The sequence below is a fragment of the Pseudorasbora parva genome, chromosome 7 (assembly GCF_024679245.1).
Source record: "Pseudorasbora parva isolate DD20220531a chromosome 7, ASM2467924v1, whole genome shotgun sequence".
Taxonomy (NCBI): Eukaryota; Metazoa; Chordata; class Actinopteri; order Cypriniformes; family Gobionidae; genus Pseudorasbora; species Pseudorasbora parva.
Genome location: NC_090178.1, coordinates 4,843,712 through 4,865,404, shown reverse-complemented (window position 1 = coordinate 4,865,404; position 21,693 = coordinate 4,843,712). Strand labels below are relative to the sequence as shown.

General features: G+C 37.7%; 1 protein-coding gene across 2 annotated transcripts; it reads right to left on the bottom strand.

Moving 5' to 3' along the window:
• Positions 1–749: 749 nt before the first annotated feature.
• On the bottom strand, positions 750–21,454 carry si:dkeyp-97a10.2 (leucine-rich repeats and immunoglobulin-like domains protein 1). Of its 2 annotated transcripts, XM_067449500.1 has the most exons (12): positions 20,776–20,819; positions 17,060–17,167; positions 16,919–16,966; positions 16,111–16,434; positions 15,687–15,926; positions 15,279–15,354; positions 9,550–10,369; positions 9,412–9,468; positions 7,720–8,061; positions 5,452–5,688; positions 5,104–5,203; positions 750–1,230 (listed from the first exon to the last, which is right to left on the bottom strand). In XM_067449500.1, exons 7-12 carry the CDS (start codon positions 9,572–9,574, stop codon positions 1,167–1,169), a joined length of 825 nt encoding a protein of 274 aa, XP_067305601.1. In that variant the 5' UTR covers positions 9,575–10,369; positions 15,279–15,354; positions 15,687–15,926; positions 16,111–16,434; positions 16,919–16,966; positions 17,060–17,167; positions 20,776–20,819; the 3' UTR covers positions 750–1,166. The 2 variants fall into 2 exon arrangements, with proteins under 2 accessions (XP_067305601.1, XP_067305602.1); XM_067449501.1 differs by lacking the exons at positions 750–1,230; positions 5,104–5,203; positions 5,452–5,688; ... (1 more) ...; positions 9,412–9,468; positions 20,776–20,819 and adding an exon at positions 21,443–21,454 and having other exon boundaries at positions 9,590–10,369.
• Positions 21,455–21,693: the final 239 nt, after the last annotated feature.

Below are 21,693 nucleotides of genomic sequence, written 5' to 3'. Positions count from 1 at the left end.
GGGCTAATAAAGGTCTTCTGAAGCAAAGCTATGCTTTTTTTTAAAGAAACATCCATATTTATAACTTTATAAACCATAATCACTGGCTTTTGTCAATGGCTGTACATGAGAGAGCTGTGTGGTTTTCACAAGAGGTGTCTAATCTCACACAAGCTATTTCTTTAAGTGCAGGAATGAGAGAAAGTGGTGATCAAATAATTAAATCGCTAAATAACTTTACACGTCTTTCCCATTTGTAAACTTTTGTAATTTTGACCTCATAATCATGGAATACAAAAGAGCTCATTATGCCTTTGACTTGTTTAAGACAAAGAGTGATCTAACACATCTCATGGACTTTTAGTTTTATATAAAAATATCATACAATTAACTTATATATAACAGAATCCAACCCAAAATGTTAATTTTTTTATTCATCACATTGTCTTTCAAACTATTTATTACGTTTTACCATATTATACAATATTTTTTTAATAAGCTGGACCTTGTATAAAAAGGGTGCATGTTTAGCTATGCATTTTAAGCTTAAAAATATAAAGAGTATAAAAACCAAAACTACAATATATACACTGCACATATAAATAGCGTTCTGGAAAAAAATTAGGTAGGCCACTTAACCTGTATTTCTCAAAGTTAAGTGGTCTCAGAGCACGCTCTATATTACATATATATATATATATATATATATATATATATATATATATATATATATATATATATATATATATATATATATATATATATATATATATATATATATATAAACAAACATATTCCAGTGTTTCATCAATCAGATTGTTTCAGACAAAACATCATCCTCCAGAAAGTGGCATCATTTTGGAGGGAAAGCGTGTCATCAATGGTACTTATGAATTATTTGATGTTTTGGGGGATTAGTTGGTTTGTTTCTCAATTTATTATTATGAGATAATGGCCAATATTATTTAGTGTCCATCATATTAGTGTCAGAATATCACAAGTATTTCCAGTACAGTAAGTATTTCAGAAAAGAGCTTATTAACAAAACCTGGTAATGCTAGGCTAGTTTGGTTATATAAATGTGTCTGTCAATAAATATCTAATATTACACAAAACCATCTCTGAAGCACGGATCAATAATAAAGTATAAAGGGGTATTTTGAGTGTGGTCAGTGTTTGTACGAGTTTCACAGATCCTCTTCATACGGCTCTCTCAGTCGTTCTCTTCTGCTGTGCCCACGCCTGCGCCGTCTGCAATGGAGCAAATGACTGACGTCAAACTCTTGTGCACTTCACGTGCAAAAACTACAAGTGGACATAGTTCTGGCTCTAAATTTGAATTCAAAGGGGTTCAAGCGCTTTAAGGCCTTTGAGCACATGGTAAAAAGGTATTATGTTTTATTTAGCAAGCCTGTAACCACCCAGATCAAAGATGAAAAAGACCATTTATGTGAGAATAAGTAAATATATATTTTAAAGCTTTTTAAAAGTTATCAAGGTTGAGCCATAAACCTAGGACTAATTCGTGAAAATAGTAAAACAAATTAAAATCTCCAATATTTAATGATTGGTTTTATTGACAAAGGCGGTCCTACAAAGTTACTCAGAATGAGGAATTCTATCATGCGGTATGAAAGCCGTGGGCGTGTGAAAAATTGTGTGATATACAATCCTTTACACACGTCAAAAACATTTCCATTCTGATCGGCCTCCGTTAACCTTATCTGACAGCCGCTCGAAATTCGATGACGTTCAATGAAGACACGTGAATATCCTCGTAGACAATTGTGGCACCTTGGACAAAGACACTGCGTGCCAGTTTTCAAGTCAATTAGAAGATGTTTTTTTTTTCTTCCATTTTAAAGCGCCACCAAGTGGCCACTCGCCATGTCCTTTTTCAAGTAACCACAAAGCCCATACGCAGATGAACGGAGTGAATTTCACCGTTTCAGTGAAAGTGGCCACGCCCACTTCAAACATTTCGGTGTCCCATCGTGGATATAAATCGAAATTTCTACTTTTTAAAAATATATTTACAGAGAATTTATCGGGCGAGAAAACTTAGGAAAAGTTTGCAAAAGTAGGTCTTTCGAAAAATCGAAATACCAAAATACCGATCAAATCCGAGACGTGCGTTTTGAGCCAAGGATTCCACTGATTAAAGACATGAGTCTGCGGCAAACGGTTTAGGAGTTTTGAGCCCTTTAGGTACTTTTGATCAGGTCGATTAAAGCAAGCCTTGGTGAGGTTGTAGACGGGATGGGAACCACTATCCCTCAAAGTTTCAAGTCTCTCTCTGACTTACGGTTTGGGGAGAATGCTGATCCTTGGAAACTAACAATTACAATAAGGTTTTTGTGCTATGAGCTTGAACCCCTAGTGATGACATTAATGCTTTATCAAACTCAAGCTGCTTTTAAGCCTCACAGATTCCCACTGTAAGCGTGTTATGCGTTTACATGACTTTATTAATAAACCTGGTTATTTCAGTGACGTCAATAATAATTTCCGTATCTGACTCGGAGTATTCCAAATGTTACGTCAGTTGTGATGTTAAGTAAAGCTTGCAAACGTGCCAGCGAGAACTTTTTCGGCTCATATTATTATCTCATGCAGATCCAGATGCAGCGTTTTGACTGAACCTCTTCTGCTTCTGCTGCATGAGATGAGAACACATCTTTACAATTTTAAAAGAGTCTACGTTTGTGATATATGTCCTTACTTCATGCAAAACGCTCACTGGATGCATTTAAATCTGCTCGAAGGATGAGTTTTGTCACCTATCACACATGCGCACTTCAATAAGGTGGACAAAGTACACAACTGTACTGTGGACAGTGTATGGCACTCAGCCATACCAGAATTAGCTAAATGTTTTAAAATCTAAAATTAATACATATTTTTTATATAAATACGTTTCTTCGTTTTTTAATTAACTATATTGATATTTTGTTTCTGTGATTCATCTTAATTAATTGCCATTAAAACATATATATAATATGTATATTATAGTAGAAACAACATAAAAATTTGTTTATTGGAACCTTTTTATCTTTTTAGGCCAGTATCACTGATAGTAATACAGCTTCTGATGTCTCCATGAAATAATATTTAATTCACACTTAAATGAAATAACACACTAACATTTATTAAGCTTCAAATAATATTACTTTTAATTTAAGTGAATAATAAAAAAAAATCCTCACATTTCATTTGTAGTACCAGTGCTCAAGAAGTTAACAAGTAGGAAAAATACATGTTATCAGTTTGCACTACATACATTATGAATATATATAGATTAATCCTTATTAAAGGTACTAAAGTTATTTAGTCAAGAGCAGAGCATATTTAGTGAGCAATTACTTTTGTTCTTTGCATTGTCATTATAAGTGGTTACTGTCACTTTAAAAGATCTTCCGCTGTCGCATGATGCGTAGCCTATCTCACACACATCTCATTTTCTCACACCTCTTTAAACTCATTTAAGATGTTATTTAACTTTTTAAGGCTGCTCTTACGAAGAAACTTAACAAAACTGGTATATCGGCATAATTGTGTGTGTTATTGTTTGTTAAAGCGCGAAATAGAACTTGAATCTGGGCGTTGTGTGAGTTTTTCATACAGCACATTCTCTTTGTCTTGTCGCTCTTAAATGGTTTAAAAGCATTTGCATGAATAAACTCGTGATCATATAATGTAACAGTCAGGGGACCAGTCTTCTCTCGTTTCTACCATGGTTTCTACTAATGATGCTTGATTCAACTTCCCGCGCCCTGCGCAGATATCAACAGCGCAACTAGGTTGCCAGGTCGAGGCCACAAGGGTTTGAAATTTGTGCGATGTGTCGATTGTATGAGACGCCATTTCATACAAGATCTGGCAACTGAACAACCTTATATTTGAGATTATTAAAAAAACGAGGTTTGGGCCATACAAATTACGGGAGATTTCCAGGAGAAGTTACAAAACGGGAGGGGGCGGGAGATGGGTGTGAAATACGGGAGACTCCCGGCAAAAACGGGAGTGTTGACAGGTATGTTTTAAACTGAAACATACTTTCAAAGTTTGGCTATGGGTGCACACACTGTGCCTAAGAACCATCGTCTTCTATTTTGCTAGGAACTGATCAGTGTTCAAAAAAAGTTGGGGAAATGTATATGACTCTATAAGAGTGATTCCTGACAGACAGTCTGAAACAACAACAACAAAACTTTTAAAGCTCCACTGTGTGATATTTTCCCCCATCTAGCGGTGTAAAGGTATCTGACCATCCAGCAAATATTAGTTTCTGTTCCTCTCAATTCTGATTTCGTTTTAACTCCTACGGTGGCCGATTTAGTCCAAGATTAACATGGCAATCCCCCTCTTCACATTCGACACGGTGCCATCGAGTGTTAAAACGCGAAAGGCGAAGCTTGAATTTACGGGTATGTCCCTCTTTGGCTAATTTACTTTCAAGATGGAGGCGCAACATGGCGACCGGGATTCGAACCCCTCACCCGTATGTATTTTCAATGGCATATTCTAAACTTACCAGAATACTTTATTACTTAAAAGAAGTAAATATACATTAATGAGCACATATATTTTTGAAAGAACTAAGTGTTTTTAGCTAAGAATAAACTAAAAAAGTTACACAGTGTAGCTTTAAAGAAGGAAAAAAAAACATCCACCGACTTTCAGAGCTGCTACAGAAATGACTTTCGACTCTGATAGAAATGTAGTGGAGTAAATAGTACGATATTTGTCTTTCAAATGTAGTGAAGTTAAAGTCATAAGTTTCCAGAAAAAGTAATGCTCAAGTAAAGTACAGATACTCAAAAAGTGTACTTAAGTACAGTACTCGAGTAAATGTACTTAGTTACTGTCCAGCTCTGACGACAGAAAACAGGTTAATGCGTTTACATGCTGCGCGAAATCGGGGTAAGAGGGAAAAAAACGACCTGTGTCGACCGGTTTATGCTTACGCCGGTTATGACATTACTCTGATGTAGAAAACAGGTTATCGCGTTTACATGACTGTTCATTGTCGGCTTATTAGGCATATCAGCTTAAGAATGTGCATGTAAACGCACTCAATGTTTCATAAATAGCAACTAAAACATGACTTGTGTTTAAACGCACCTCCAGAGTAGAAAGGCCAGAGCTGTGGCTACGAGCACCAGCACCAGCAGCAGAAACACAACGACAGCGCTCGTGCTCCTGTTTGTGCTTTCACACGGCTCTGAAACACACACACATTATTCATCAACCTGGGCTTTGGTTGTTCAGAATTACAACCTGGAGATAAAGCATAAAAAATGTACTGAAAATGTTTTGGCTGATGCTCTTTTGAGAGTGTAAAAGAGTTGCCCATCCCTGAATTGTTATTTTATACATAGCCTATATATTTTTTTTCATCACAACATGCTTGTATGGAAAATAATGTGCATATTTCCCTCTCACTCATGACGGTGATGCTGAGCGGCGTACCTGCGGTGTATGTGGCCGAACTGTGTCCCAGTCTGTTGCTCACCACGCAGGTGAAGTGTCCGCAGAAAGGGCCGGAGACGAACAGAGACGCTCCATCTGCCGAGACCTGGCCCACTTTATCAGTCATGGCCACTTTCTCATGCAGCCACGAGAACGAAGGGTCAGTTCCCCAGGCCTCCATACAGTGAAGAACGGCGTGAGACACATTCACCATCACTGACACATGATTCACTGCCACTGACACACACACACAAAACCCAATCAATTACTGAAGAAATAATGGACAAGGACAAAATGAAGAAAGAAATCAGTCACTTGTTATGGAGTTTTCCATCATATTGAGTAACATTAAACTCACAATTCGTGAACATTTGTGACGTATATATTTACATTTTTTTCATATAAAGACATCCTGGTAAAATAATAATAAAAAAATATAATATGAAAACGTTATATATAAAAATTCACATTTTGATTTAATATTGTTAATATTATCTGCATGAAAATTATACATATGCACATCATTATATATTTTAAATATGTATATATTATAAATTAAATAAATGTAATTATGCATCACTTTAATATCAAATGTTTATACAAATAATAAAAAAATGGGAAATTATATATTTTTTTAAATCTTAACTTTTATGTGTGTATATATATATATATATATATATATATATATATATATATATATATATATATATATATATTACATATTTATGTTGTGTTATTATTTTACCAGTACCAGGATGCCTTTCATTTTCTATATATAATTATTTTTAATAATTTGTATAAAAATGTATTATTAAAATGTTTATACAGAATTAAAATTATATATACAGTAATGCTATTATATCCTGATTGGCTTCATCACTCGGTCTCCTCTCCACCATAAGCTGGTGTGTGGTGAGCGTTCTGGCGCAAAATGGCTGCCGTCGCATCATCCAGGTGGATGCTGCACGTTGGTGGTGGTTGAGGAGATTCCCCCTTCTGTAAAGCGCTTTGAGTGTCTAGAAAAGCGCTATATAAATGTAATGAATTATTATTATATATATATATATATATATGGGCCATACGGGCTCTTCTCCCAGTAGGGTGCGCGCGCGTGACTAGAGCGAGAGAGGAAATGCATGCCGGTAAACACTCGCTCAGCTGCAGATCCAGTCGATCCAGGCGCTGCGCTCCACTTTATTCCTATGGGTGACGTCGAGCGACTTCAACGCTTCAGCACAGCATTCCGGGAAGGCAGCGCTGCATTTGAACCGATTTGAACGCAGAAATGACGGGAAGCTTCACAACATCGCTTCAGTCGCGTCGCAAAGTGGATTTCCACGCCACTGCTGTCACAGGACTTCACCAAATCATACCAAAGAAGTGTGTTTTTGACGGAGCGGTCCCAGCGATAAAGGTTCGGTCCTGCTTTGGAAGCAGCCGGTGAGTAAAACTGCTTCAAATGTCTGTGCTGTCGGCTATCGTCGCGTGAGTAAACATCAGTAAACGACACGATCGCGTGCTTCGTCATTCAAATGCGCTTACGGTTACTCTATTGTTGTTCTCTGTATAACGTTACACTAGTCTGATGTGCAAAACCGTTTTGCTTGCTACTGCTAAGGTTTAGTCGCATACAATAGTCCATAAACCGAATCATGTCCTCATACACTGCGAGTAAAGACACACAAATGTTGACAGGCCACTAAATACAGTCCATACCACAGAGACGGACGTCCTGCTGTTGCTGTTTCTCCTGTTCAATTTATTTCAGCCTCCGAATGATTCTGGATCATATATCTATTAGCTGAGATCGATAGCTTTGGGGTTTCTCCACGCTTGAGGACGTCACCGCTTTGCGCGCTCGTCATTCTTTAGCTCCGCCCACACGATACGCCTCCAGGCGCTCGGGTTTTTTCCGGAAAGACTCGGTACAGCCCATATTTCTTTCATAAATATAATAAAACTAAAGACTTTTCGGAGATATGAAGGATGCAATACTACTCTATAGGTACTCAAGATTGAGTGTTTCACCCCCCCTTTAAAAATCTGAAGATGATCATAATGTCCTCCTAACTGAATAGTATAAAAGAGTACTTTTTTTTTTTTTTTTTTGAAATATTGAGTTTCACTTTAATCTTATATTTTTCTTACATTCCTGGAGGTTTTGCTGTCACTTTTTTATAAGAAATGTATTCAGGTGTGCATTCTCTGGTTAAAATAGAATAAAAACCCCAATAGCATGTGAATGAATGAGGCTTTAGCTGATCTTACAGTACTCCTGAACGGTTCGCTGGGCAGAACGTCTCTGTCCTGATTGGTCTGTAACTGTGACGGTATAAACGCCGCCGTCCGCTGCCTGATAACTCCGGATCTTCAGCATGGCTCCCTGGTGCTCCACAGTCACTCTCCCATCAGAGGAAACTCTATGAGGAAACTCAGCTACTGTTCCACTCTCCCCAGAAGGCTTTGCGGTGCGGTCCCATGTCACTTTAGCAACCCGTTCACCATCCAGAAGCTGAATTTGTGCCTGTAGGATCAAGTCCTGGCCTCTGATGACATACACAGACTGCTGGTTTGGGAAGTGGACGGACAAACACTGGCCGCTCCAGAGCCCTGCGGATACAACACACACATGATAAAACATACCAATCTCTCTAAATTATGATTACATGAGCTTTAGTAACTGGGTAATCATAAACAAGTGCCTGCGAGTTATTTACAGTATAAAACGGCAACATCAAAAGCTTTCAATTGCAGAATACTTTTTTAAATATAATAATTATTTAAATAATGTAGTTCATCAATCTAACTGTAGACCATGTTTATGGTTGCCAAAAATGTGAATTATTTAGTTAAATAAATAAATAAAATAATGATTGACTACTAATTTGAATATTAGTCATGTGCTGCACGAGAAATTTAGCATCAATGTTAAAAACTGCTTCATATTTTTGTGGAAACTGATTAAAAATGATGAATTCAATAAAATTGTTTATATAATAATTATTTCAATAATACAGCTCAATAACTGTAGATTGTTTATGAAAAAGGAGTATAAAAAGGAGTAAAATGTTAATTATTTATTTAAATTATATATTGACTAATAATCTGAATATTGGAGGTGTTATGTCTCCCATAATATCAAAAAGAAACATTTCTCGTTATTATCAATTTTGAATAAAGCAGTGCTGATTAATATTTTTGTGGGAAAACCTGATACTGTTTTCTCAATTCTTTTGATTAATAGAAAGTTCACAATAACAGCATTTATTTTTAAATAGAAACAAAAACTAAATTAAAAAAGTTAAAAATAATATATAATAAATAATAATAATAAATAATAATTAAAAAAATAAAATAATAATAATAATATAATAATTATTAAAATAATATAGTTCATTAATTTTACTGTAGACTGTTCATGGCGTTTGTTTATGGCATGAAATGTAAAAAAAGAAAGAAAAAAACAATAATGAACCGATAATTTGCTGCTCAATAAAAATACATTTCTTATTATTATCAATTTTAAATAAAGTTGTGCTGATTAATATTATTTTGGAAACTGTGATCATTTTTTTCAGGAAAGTTCAAAATAACAGCATTTATTTTTCAAATACAAATAAAATCTAAACTTAAAAAGACAAATGTTCAGTAAAAGTTAAATTCTATAATTAGTTCATTAACTGTTTATGGTTTGTTAATGCCAAGAAATGTAAATGTTAAAACAGCAAAAAATGATTGAATATTGGATTTATTACATCCGCCATATATCACTACATCATTTGCTGCTCAATTTATATAGAAATTGGTAATTTTTTCAAGTTATAAAGTACAGCATTTATTTGAAATGGACACAAAAGTAACGTTAGGCCACAGAATGCTGTGGTTGGCCAGTCAGATTCAGGTATTCCAGCGGTGATGTGAAGCACAGATAAACCCATAAAGACATCAGACATAACTCACAGACTTGCAGAAGCAGGACGGTCCGAATGAGCGGCTGTCGTCGTGGCTCCATGTCGCCTGCGTGCAGGAGAGAGGCAGAGACATGTGACCAAAGTTGGGACACATTACAGGCTTTATGAGTGCGATTACAGGACTCACCTCTCATAACTTCCTTCTGGCCCATAGAAACACTAGAGCAGAGCTGCTAGCATGTTAGCGGGCGGGACTGATGTGTCTGCTGTGCGCTCGGCGTCTGGAGTTCACCAAGTCAAAGGTCTTTAGGCGTCACCGTGTTTGCAAAGCGAGCCGTTTCCTTTTTCCCTTTCCTGTGGAGTAAAGCCACTATTCTCTGTTTCACAGAGCAGATCTCCCACACGGTCAAACCCTCCAATCACCGCTCCACTCTCGACATCAGTTCACACACTTTTATTTGCTGTACAAACTTATTCTCAAACAACAAAATATAAGAACATATGAGGTAGATAGCAAATGATTATGAGTAATAATCACCATTTTTTGAAACAAAAGGCATTTTAAGAACTGGCATTTTTAAAGGTTTAGGCAAATGAAAGTATGAGTAATAATTCCTTACAATAAACTCACATTCTTCTGTCATAAATAAATAAAACTTCTCAAATTCGACCAAACAGAAAAACAGCACAGAATCAAGTCAAAACCTTCTCCATGTACCCGTATGTAAACATGCTTTCCCTGAAAACATTTAAACCTGGAAGCTGAGATTAACAATCATTCAAAACTACAGCATAATGCATTTATACATACACTTCTGATACAGGCTCAATATGTTCTGAACAAAAGAAAAAGCATGTGATGTGTACATCAACATGTGTAAAATAAATTAAATCAAAATTGTTTTTAAATGTTTGGAAGAAAATAAATTTAAAAAATGTTTGACCGTGGACTCAATTATCTATAACTGGGTGATGTTTCTCCTCTCCTTTTCTTCATGACAAAGAGCCTAAAAAAGGAAAAAAAAAGATTATGTGAAAAAAAGCCGGGCGTATACTGTACACGGTTTCTGTAGAATGAGCTCACGGGTGTTTTTCCCCAGGAGAAATCGTGTGGAAATTGTTGATGCTAGTATGGTCGTAGCTTACAGTGTGTGAGTACCTATTTTTCAACCGTACGACAATATTTATATTTATTTTTATCATTTTTAGTTACATGCAAATACTATGTATTGTTGGATTTAAATTAAATTGCAATATTCTCATATTGGGGAGAGACTTTTTGAATTTAAAGATCAAGGTAAATTGTACTTAATGTCTTCCGGGAAACGCAAGTATCTTCTGTTGCTTCTGAAGGGAGTACTAAATGAAAAAAAAACAAAAAAAAACTGATATATAAACAAAATAAGAAAACTTTCGGACATCTTCATCCTGTTCAAAAGTTTTCACCCACACAGACACACACACACAGCCATGGATCATCCAGGGAACCACACACACACACACACACACACACACACACACACACACACAGCCATGGATCATCCAGGGAACCACACACACACACACACACACACACACACACACACACACACACACACACACACACACACACACACACAGTCATGGATCATCCAGGGAACCACACACACCCTCACACACAGCTGTGGATCATACAGGGAACCACACACACACAAAGCTGTGAATCATCCAGGGAACCACACACTCACACAGCCGTGGATCATCCAGGGAACACACACACACACACACACACACACACACACACACACACACACACACACACACACACACACACACACACACACACACACACACACACACACACAGCCGTGGACAATACAGGGAAACACACACACACACAGCCGTGGCTCATCCAGGGAAACATACACACACACACACAACCGTGGATCATCCAGGGAAACACACACACACACACACACACACACACACACACAGCGGTGGACAATCCAGGGAAACACACACACAGGATTGAGAATAAGTGGTACGTAACCTTTTGAACAGGGTCATTCTTATAAATTCAGCAATTTTTTGTCTTGTGGGCTTTATGTAAAAACAATTTGTGTAAAATATCTTATTCAGGACAGCACTAAATGAAAAAAAACAAAAAAAAACTGATATATAAACAAAATAAGAAAACTTTTGGACATCTTCATCCTGTTCAAAAGTTTTCACCCACACAGACACACACACACAGCCATGGATCATCCAGGGAACCACACACACACACACACACACACACACACACACACACAGCCATGGATCATCCAGGGAACCACACACACACACACACACACACACACACACACACACACACACACACACACACACACACAGTCATGGATCATCCAGGGAACCACACACACCCTCACACACAGCTGTGGATCATACAGGGAACCACACACACACACAGCTGTGAATCATCCAGGGAACCACACACTCACACAGCCGTGGATCATCCAGGGAAACACACACACACACACACACACACACACACACACACACACACACACACACAGCCGTGGACAATACAGGGAAACACACACACACACAGCCGTGGCTCATCCAGGGAAACATACACACACACACACAACCGTGGATCATCCAGGGAAACACACACACACACACACACACAGCGGTGGACAATCCAGGGAAACACACACACAGGATTGAGAATAAGTGGTACGTAACCTTTTGAACAGGGTCATTCTTATAAATTCAGCAATTTTTTGTCTTGTGGGCTTTATGTAAAAACAATTTGTGTAAAATATCTTATTCAGGACAGCACTAAATAAAAAAATGCATTTTGTATGAGCTCTCATATTTTGTTAAAATTATTTATATTTTCGTAGATTCTGCAAGCAGTTCACACATACTTTCAAGCAGCACTGTATATACATCTGAATTAATGGCTGTAGTCTGAATGTATGTACAGTAGGTATGGAAAGTATTCAGACCCCCTTCAATTTTTCACTCTAATTGTGGGATATTTTGTGCGCAGTGGGATGGTTGGAACTCAACTGGCCTAATTCCTCGGTTAGAAAGAACAGCAGCTACTCCAGAGTGAACATTGACAATAGTAATGTTTATTAGGCCATCCAATTGCAAGGAATAAACAGGTTTGCGTGGGTATACATAAATGTGTGGTTTCTGTGAGAGAACAGAATAAATATGATAAATATACATAATCATGACATGACAGAAGATATACTAATATATTAGTTTACAATAAGAACTGTAACTATACACTCATAAGATTGGTAACGGTAAACCAGAGCTTATTTGTAACATATAACCGCTAAATGCAGCTACATTAAATGGAGCGGGCTACCGCACCCGCTGTTAACAAGCGGTGTCGAATTACAAAGTGTGTGCGCTGCTTCAGCACTGCCGCGCGCTCTTTATTAACAATTGTTAATATGTCAAGCCGACACTGGAAATGTTTTTGTCAACATACATGATGATCAACTATTTCTTACAAACGAATAAACATTGTTAATAACACAATAACTGGATGATTACTCAAATAGGTGAGCATTACACCGATTGAATGTATATTGACCTTATACTAGTTCTGAGGTAATATTAACTGAATTACGCAATGACACACTCTAAAACACATCTAAAGTGATAATAAATATTGTTACTTACGGAGTTATTAACGCACAGTAATACCACACAAAGCAAAAACAGACTTTAAAGGAATAAACAAAGCCAGGAGAACTCCTGCTGAAAACGAAACCTTTTTGCGCATGCACCAGACAAGTCGGAACAAGTTTGACTCGCGCATGCGTGAGACAGGGAATTTTGTACACTAATATATTGCAGCCGTTTGCTAAAATAATTTAAGTTCATTTTTTCTCATTAATGTACACACAGCACCCCATACTGACAGCAAAAAAACACAGAATTGTTGACATTTTTGCAGATTTATTAAAAAAGAAAAACTGAAATATCACATGGTCCTATGTATTCAGACCCTTTGCTGTGACACTCATATATGTAACTCGGGTAGGCTTGGGCGGTATCCAAATTTTGATACCGTCAAACCTCCTCCCTATTTTACCTCGGTATACGGTATTACCGTGAATAATTAAAACATTATGATGTAAGGCTCAGACAGCGTCAACAAACTGTTGGCTTGGCTTATATATATATATATATATATATATATATATATATATATATATATATATATATATATATATATATATATATAGGCCTATATTTTTATTTTATTTTTTACATTTGAGCCCCTGCCCCTGAGAAACTCTCTGCACGTTTTATGCTTACCGTTATGAGACAATTGTCAGACAATTGACATTTTTTTTGTGAGTCCCATGTCCACTTGATTTTTGTGGAGTTCATGCTTATTGCTTACATTGCCAAGCCATTGTGACAAAAGGCTTCGGCAATATTACAGCATAGTCCGAGGGTGCGCTCGGTTTTTCATCCACGCAGCAGTGAGTGGATGGTGGTTTCGGATATGCGCCCTTAGGTTCAAGGTATTTCCATCTCTCGCGGTCATCTTTTTGTTGCACAATTAGCAAATTGCCTCGTCTGTATTTACCGTCAAAACCCAAAATACTTCCAAACTGCAGAAGTTGTGTTCTTTTTCGAGACCGAATAACTCAGTGCCCGACTCGCCGTCTTTTCCCCCCTCTATCTCTCTCTCTCTCTCTCTCTCTCTCATCCACGCTGTCACAACAACGCATACACATATTTAGGCATTTAATAAATAAATAGTATTTAATATGTAAATAGTTTAATTAGTTCAACTTATTAAATATTTAATAATTAATTGTTGATCAGCAATATGTAAGTTGATCTGGGTTTTTTTTGACGGTTTGACGGTATTGAAACTGATACCGTTGCTATTTTTAGATCCCGCGGTATACCATTTTACCGTATTACCGCCCAAGCCTAAACTCGGGTGTTGTCCATTTCTTCTGATCATCCTTGAGATGGTTCTACACCTTCATTTGAGTCCAGCTGTGTTTGATTATACTGACTGGACTTGATTAGGAAAGCCACACACCTGTCTATATAAGACCTTACAGCTCACAGTGCATGTCAGAGCAAATGAGAATCATGAGGTCAAAGGAACTGCCTGGAGAGCTCAGAGACAGAATTGTGGCAAGGCACAGATCTTGCCAAGGCTACAAAAAATGTTTTTGGGGCATGCTGTGGGGGTGTGTTTCAGCTGCAGGGACAGGGCGACTGGTTGCAATCAAGGGAAAGATGAAAGATGCGGCCAAGTACAGGGATATCCTGGACGAAAACCTTCTCCAGAGTGCTCAAGATCTCACACTGGGCCGAAGGTTCACCTTCCAACAAGACGATGACCCGAAGCACACAGCTAAAATAATGAAGGAGTGGCTTCACAACCAACTCCGTGACTGTTCTTGAAGGGCCCAGCCAGAGCCCTGACTTAAACCCAATTGAGCATCTCTGGAGAGACCTGAAAATGGCAGTCCACCAACGTTTACCATCCTGACAGAACTGGAGAAGATCTGCTGGAGGAATGGCAGAGGATCCCCAAATCCAGGTGTGGAAAACGTGTTGCATCTTTCCCAAAAAGACTCATGGCTGTATTAGATCAAAAGGGTGCTTCTACTAAATACTGAGCAAAGGCTCTGAATACTGTTAGGGACGTGATATTTCAGTTTTTCTTTTCAATAAATCTGCAAAAATTTCAACAATTCTGTGTTTTTCTGTCAATATGCGGTGCTGTCTGTACATTAATGAGAAAAAAAGGAACTTAAATGATTTTAGCAAATGGCTGCAATATAACAGAGGAAACATTTAAAGGGTCTGAATACTTTCCCTAACCCACTATATGTATGTATGCAGTAGAAGAAACCGATAAAGAGGTCTTACCCAGCCACACAAAGTAGTGCTGCTATTATTATTACCACTGGAATCAGTCCCATACAACAGGGCCGAGATTCTGATTCTGAGTCAAACACAAAACATTGAAATTAAAACCAGCTGTAGAAAAGTATTCATTCATTCACACAATTATGGGGCCCTAAATTACTGCAATAATTTCAAGTGCACTGCATTGAGCATGGTTGTAAATCAGTGAACAGCAGAACAATGATTTTATGCTAAATAGTGCTGAGGTTATAAGCAATTAGCCCTACTTCTTTAACAAGTACTATGCCCAAATTGTTAAATGTGAATAGTTTGGTATTTTGTTAAGAAATGGTTGAAATGGTAAATGGTTGTGAATTTACCCCTAAATATTCATTATACATTCCATACATTCTTGACATTGAGAAATACCTTTTGGTGCTTCATAATGTGTTGTGTGCGTCCCCAGGCTGCTCTCGGTGACACAGGTGTAGTTAACGCCCTTAACCTCTGAGATATCAAGCCTACTACCACCGCCTAACAGGGCGGTTTGATTATTTACTGGAACGCCGTCAACCAGCCATGAGAACTGAGGACTGTCCCACTGCGTCATGTCATGTTTATCCACTACGCACTCCAGCACACGTGCAATCGATGCCTTTGGAGGTTTCTCTGAAAGGAGAGAAAGTGTGCAACTTGTTCAACTAGTTTTTATGTGCGTGTGTTCTGCATGACATGCTACCTTTGAACTTAAATATAGCTGTGCATGAAAAGAAAATATTCAAAACAGCTGGGCACAGGACAGCCTGATAATAATTTGCATACTTAAACTGAAATTACCCATGGCCATGTTTACCTATCTTTCGCACTTCTAAAGAATCATGCTGCTGATAGCCATTACTGTCCGTAACGGTGACCTTGTAGATCCCAAAGTCTCCTTCTGCTACATCAGTGATCCGCAGAAGTGCATCGTCATTCTCCAAAGATATTCTGCTTCCATGAGCACCTGAGAGTCTGATATTGTCCTTTCCACTCCTTCGATCCCACGTCACCATGTCTATCACGTCATCTGGATTCTTCTTAAATGTGGCTTCCAGCACTAGAGTTCGACCAAGCGCAACATACAGAGGCCGTCCAGTCTTAAAGTGTACTGATATTGCTCCATGAACACACACAGGCACTGGGGACAGTTATTAGAAAATATTAGTTATTAGTATAAGTAATATTTTCTTATTATTAGAAAATATTAGTTATTAGTAGGTTATTGCATACAATAGGGTTTGCAAACTGACTGGTTCCTATGCCTTTTACAGTTTCACCACTTTTTATGAGAAATGCATGGATAATAATTGTATAATTGTATAAGTTTTAGGAGGGAAAACTTCCACTCTTCTAAACATACAAGCATGAAAAAGCCTTATTTACTTAATGTCGAAGCATTTCTCATATAGAAGCTTGGAAAATAATTTAGAAATGTATTCATTATTACTCCACATGACTAAATTGCATTTTAATTTACTATAACAACTTTAATTAGATGTATGCGTGTGTATAAAATTGTTCTTTGCTGCCCAGAAAACAGATATTAGACATGTATTTGAAGTAATATTACACACCAAACTGGTTTTATAGTTAATAATTTCATTTAATAACACCTAACTCACTCAGCATGACTGTGGTGAAGAGAATCCACAAAGATCCCATGAGGACACCTGAAAAACAATTAGAGAGATGAAATTATTGATTCAGATGAGACTGACTGGTTAGATATATTGATTAATAAATTGATTAATAAGCAATCTTACCTCGACTTTCTAAGCTTAAACTCTGTGTTTCCTGCCTTGCTGTTGTATTGAGATCCTATTGCCCTTATTAACTTTAAACAGGCTTGTCTGAAATGCGCCTTGCCTTGTCTGAAATGAAAGCGAGATCAATCAGCAGCCAGCAGGGAGGAGTGAAAAAGTGCAGTGCAACTCGTGCGCTGCGTTGCTGAGAAACTGGATGTAAATTAAGTTTAAATTTTATGAACAACACACCCAAAGTTTTGGTTATTTATTTCCATATCGAAATACGTGTTTATCAATCATTTTTACTATAATTACAAACATGTTTTATATATTTTTATAAATTTGACAACAATCACATAACCTACAGAGAGATCGCACTGCCTGAGAGTTTGGGAATATTCATTCTTAATTTATGCACATAAAAGGGTGATATCAGAGTTTAAAAATCAAACATTTAAAAAAATAACCATGCAATACGTTTTTTTAAACCAATAACCATTAAGCTGTGTTGTCAGTAAGTCGTTCCCCATCGTGCTTTTGATCAACGCAGTCGGTGGAGAGCAACTGCGGTCGACTACAGAATCCGACACATCCGCCTTTAAACACATATAGCTCAGTAATGTCCAACACGATCACATGGTAATGCCTATCAATAGTAGTGTGCAATAATGGTGTGCAATTTTGTGGAATGTATGAGTTTTGGCATGCATATGCTTTACGCAGTTTTTCGCGTGTATACGCACTTTATGTAGCCTAGAAATCTAGACGCACCCTAGTGACAGCAAATCTAATCTGCCGCGAGTGTCATCTAGCAACTTTACACTGCTGAGCTGTAAACGCCAAACTCTGGTCGGGCCAATCACATCGTGTATAAAGTCGGTGGGCGGGGCTTAACATAATGATGGCCGAGTTCCGCTTGCGTGCTTCTAGTAAACACAGAAACTGGCGAATGACGGTCTTTCGAATCAGCTTTGATCGCGACTCTGGACGACTAGGAGTTAAGCTTTTCTCTGAGAAAAGAACAAAGAACGGCACTGAAGTCATTCAGAAGGAAAGATGTGCTCGAGTTTTGCCGACCGGATACGGCGAAAGTTTAATCTGTTAATTATTTTGTTTACATTTTAAGTGTTTTTATGATAAAAATGCAATACCCCACCCATTGGTATTTGGTACGGGGGACCACAAGATGGTTTGTACCCAGGGCCCAAAATTTGGTGCTACACCGCTCACTGTACGAATAGATCGCATGCGATGCAAAGCCAAAGCTCACGATTGATGTGCTCTCACTGTGCGGCGACTTGTCTCCTTAAGATGAGCAATAAAACCCCCGTGCCTTGTGGGGACGATAGACCATGCTGTATTATAGAGATACAGGTCCTTCTCAAAAGATTAGCATATTGTGATAAAGTTCATTATTTTCCATAATGGAATGATAAAAATTAAACTTTCATATATTTTAGATTCATTGGACACCAACTGAAATATTTCAGGTCTTTATTGTTTTAATACTGATGATTTTGGCATACAGCTCATGAAAACCCAAAATTCCTGTCTCAAAAAATTTGCATTTAAAAAATTAAAATTAGCTAAATTAGCATCATGAAAAGGTTCTCTAAACAATCTATTAATCTAATCATCTGAATCAACTAATTAGGAAAAAGTGTGGCAAAAACTGAGATTTTTTGAGATCAAAAAATTGAGATCTGCACAATGAGAAGAGGTGACCGGACCCTGAGGAAGATTGTGGAGAAGGACCGATTCCAGACCTTGGGGGACCTGCGGAAGCAGTGGACTGAGTCTGGAGTAGAAACATCCAGAGCCGCCGTGCACAGGCGTGTGCAGGAAATGGGCTACAGGTGCCGCATTCCCCAGGTCAAGACACTTTGGGCTACAGAGAAGCAGCACTGGACTGTTGCTCAGTGGTCCAAAGTACTTTTTTCGGATGAAAGCAAATTTTGCATGTCATTCGGAAATCAAGGTGCCAGAGTCTGGAGGAAGACTGGGGAGAAGGAAATGCCAACATGCCTGAAGTCCAGTGTCAAGTCCCCACAGTCAGTGATGGTCTGGGGTGCCATGTCAGCTGCTGGTGTTGGTCCACTGTGTTTTATCAAGGGCAGGGTCAATGCAGCTCGCTATCAGGAGATTTTGGAGCACTTCATGCTTCCATCTGCTGAAAAGCTTTATGGAGATGAAGATTTGGTTTCTCAGCACGATCTGGCACCTGCTCACAGTGCCAAAACCACTGGTAAATGGTTTACTGACCATGGTATTATTGTGCTCAACTCTCCTGACCTGAACCCCATAGAGAATCTGTGGGATATTGTGAAGAGAAAGTTGAGAGACGCAAGACCCAACACTCTGGATGAGCTTAAGGCCGCTATCGAAGCATCCTGGGCCTCCAGAACACCTCAGCAGCGCCACAGGCTGATCGCCTCCATGCCACGCCGCATTGAAGCAGTCATTTCTGCAAAAGGATTCCCGACCAAGTATTGAGTGCATAACTGAACATAATTATTTAAAGGTTGACTTTTTTTGTATTAAAAACACTTTTCTTTTATTGGTCGGATAAAATATGCTAATTTTTTGAGAAAGACCTGAAATATTTCAGTTGGTGTGCAATTAATTTAAAATATATGAAAGTTTAATTTTTATCATTACATTATGGAAAATAATTAACTTTATCACAATATGCTAATTTTTGAGAAGTACCTGTAGCCTATCAAATGCATCACCTATCGATATCAAGAGAATTTAGAATTTATGTATAAATATGTATATAAATATTTCTATTATTAGACTAGCCTAGACCTACTTTTATTACTAAATTGATGACATCAATTTGCACCCCCCCCAACAATTCCATAATGCATAATCGACACACTGCATAATAAAATAATAGATTGATTACTCCTCACAATTTAAAAACATTTAGCCCGATTAAACAAGGAATTATAGGTCTATAATTAAATGATTATCAGTCTATAATGTCAGAAAACTGCAATAATGTCAGTTTCAATGAAAAGTAAGAGAATATTTATCTAAAAACAACTTGTTTAACACGAAATGGGCCTACTTCTCTTCTATTTTTTCTCAGAATATGGACCAAAAGAAAAATATTAAGAAAATAAATTAAGACAATAGGCTACGTTATCATCATGTTGAATTAGATTCATCTCTCGTTGTCTGAGAATATGCGCCAAAGTTGCTTGCCAGATTTTACTTTCACTTTCGCTAGGGAATAATTGACTGCGTTTGCACATTAATGATATCCACTGATTCGCATTCATGAAAAGGTTCCCACTTCCCGTCATAATAAGATTAAGTAGGCTAAATATTAAATACTATTAAATACAAGTAAATAAATAAATAAAGTGTGAAAGTAAAAGTAGACTAAAGTAAAACTGTAATGGTTAAACTTTTGCTTTCGCGCAGGCGCAGTGAGGGGAAATAGGGCAACTGTTCGTGGTTTTGCTTCAGCTGTGCGATAACCTCACGAGGGCCGAGCAGAATTTCTGACACGCCAGAAATACATCCGACCATCCGATTCCCGATCGGGAGAGGTTTGTTGCCTCTCGTTCTCGTTTCCCCCTATACACTGCACGAACACTTCACGACAAACGACCCACGATAAACCTGAAAATCGGCGCGACCCAAAAAAAAAAAGAGTCGCACATTCGGCTCGAAATCGAAAAAAAATCGCACATTGTAGCCTATGCCCAACTTAAGCCACCTACTGGATCACCTTCCCAATGCGACCGCGTTCATTTTCATAAAATCAGTTCAGTTAGAGAAAAGACACTACAATTAAAAACTGAACGTGTCTGTTCAATATGTGATTACCCGCTGTAGGCTGCAGGCAGCTGTGAGCAATAATATCGGTCTGCATCCCCCATGTCCAAGTTGAAACATGCGGAAATGGCTCCCTCTACTGGCTGTATAGTCTTTAGCCTCAAATTGACGATATTTGCGTGATGAGCACGATCATTTGAATATACGCCAGGGTTTCTACTGATACAAAGCCATATGCTAATCACTGAAGTAACCCTTTAATAGTTTTCAGCCATACATCCTATTGTAGCCTAAAGCTAACGTTACTTTTACCACATTATCTAGATCAGCTTGCTCAATATTCTGGAATGATGGTCAACTACAAGCGATTTTCGATGTGTTTAAAATACACAATATGCTTCAAATGGTTAATGTAAATATATATTACTTTAACGACAAGAAAATGAAACTGTTGAATAATAAAACACCTTTCACAGTAGAATTCGTGTCTCATCCGCCATTTTTAACGGTTAGCCTATGCCACGCCCATCTGGGGAACTTGGGTATCAAAATTATTTCCGAACTTCCCAGTGGTAAACACAACATCAGAGGGCGTTAATGTGCAATTTTTACCTCGGAAACTCGTATACGTTAATTCCGATAGCACGTGAAGGCAGCATGATAAAATAGCCTGCTAGAGCCCTGTGGCAGATATAGCAGATAGAGTAAAAAATAAAAACAATTTTGACGTAAGAAATTAACTTTTTTTTACTTGGTTTATTTTTGTTACAGGAACTGTTTTGTAGTTAAACTCATCAAATTTAAATTATGTTTATTGCGTGTCTGTGTAGATATTTTTCATGCAAGCTCAAATTGTTAGTACT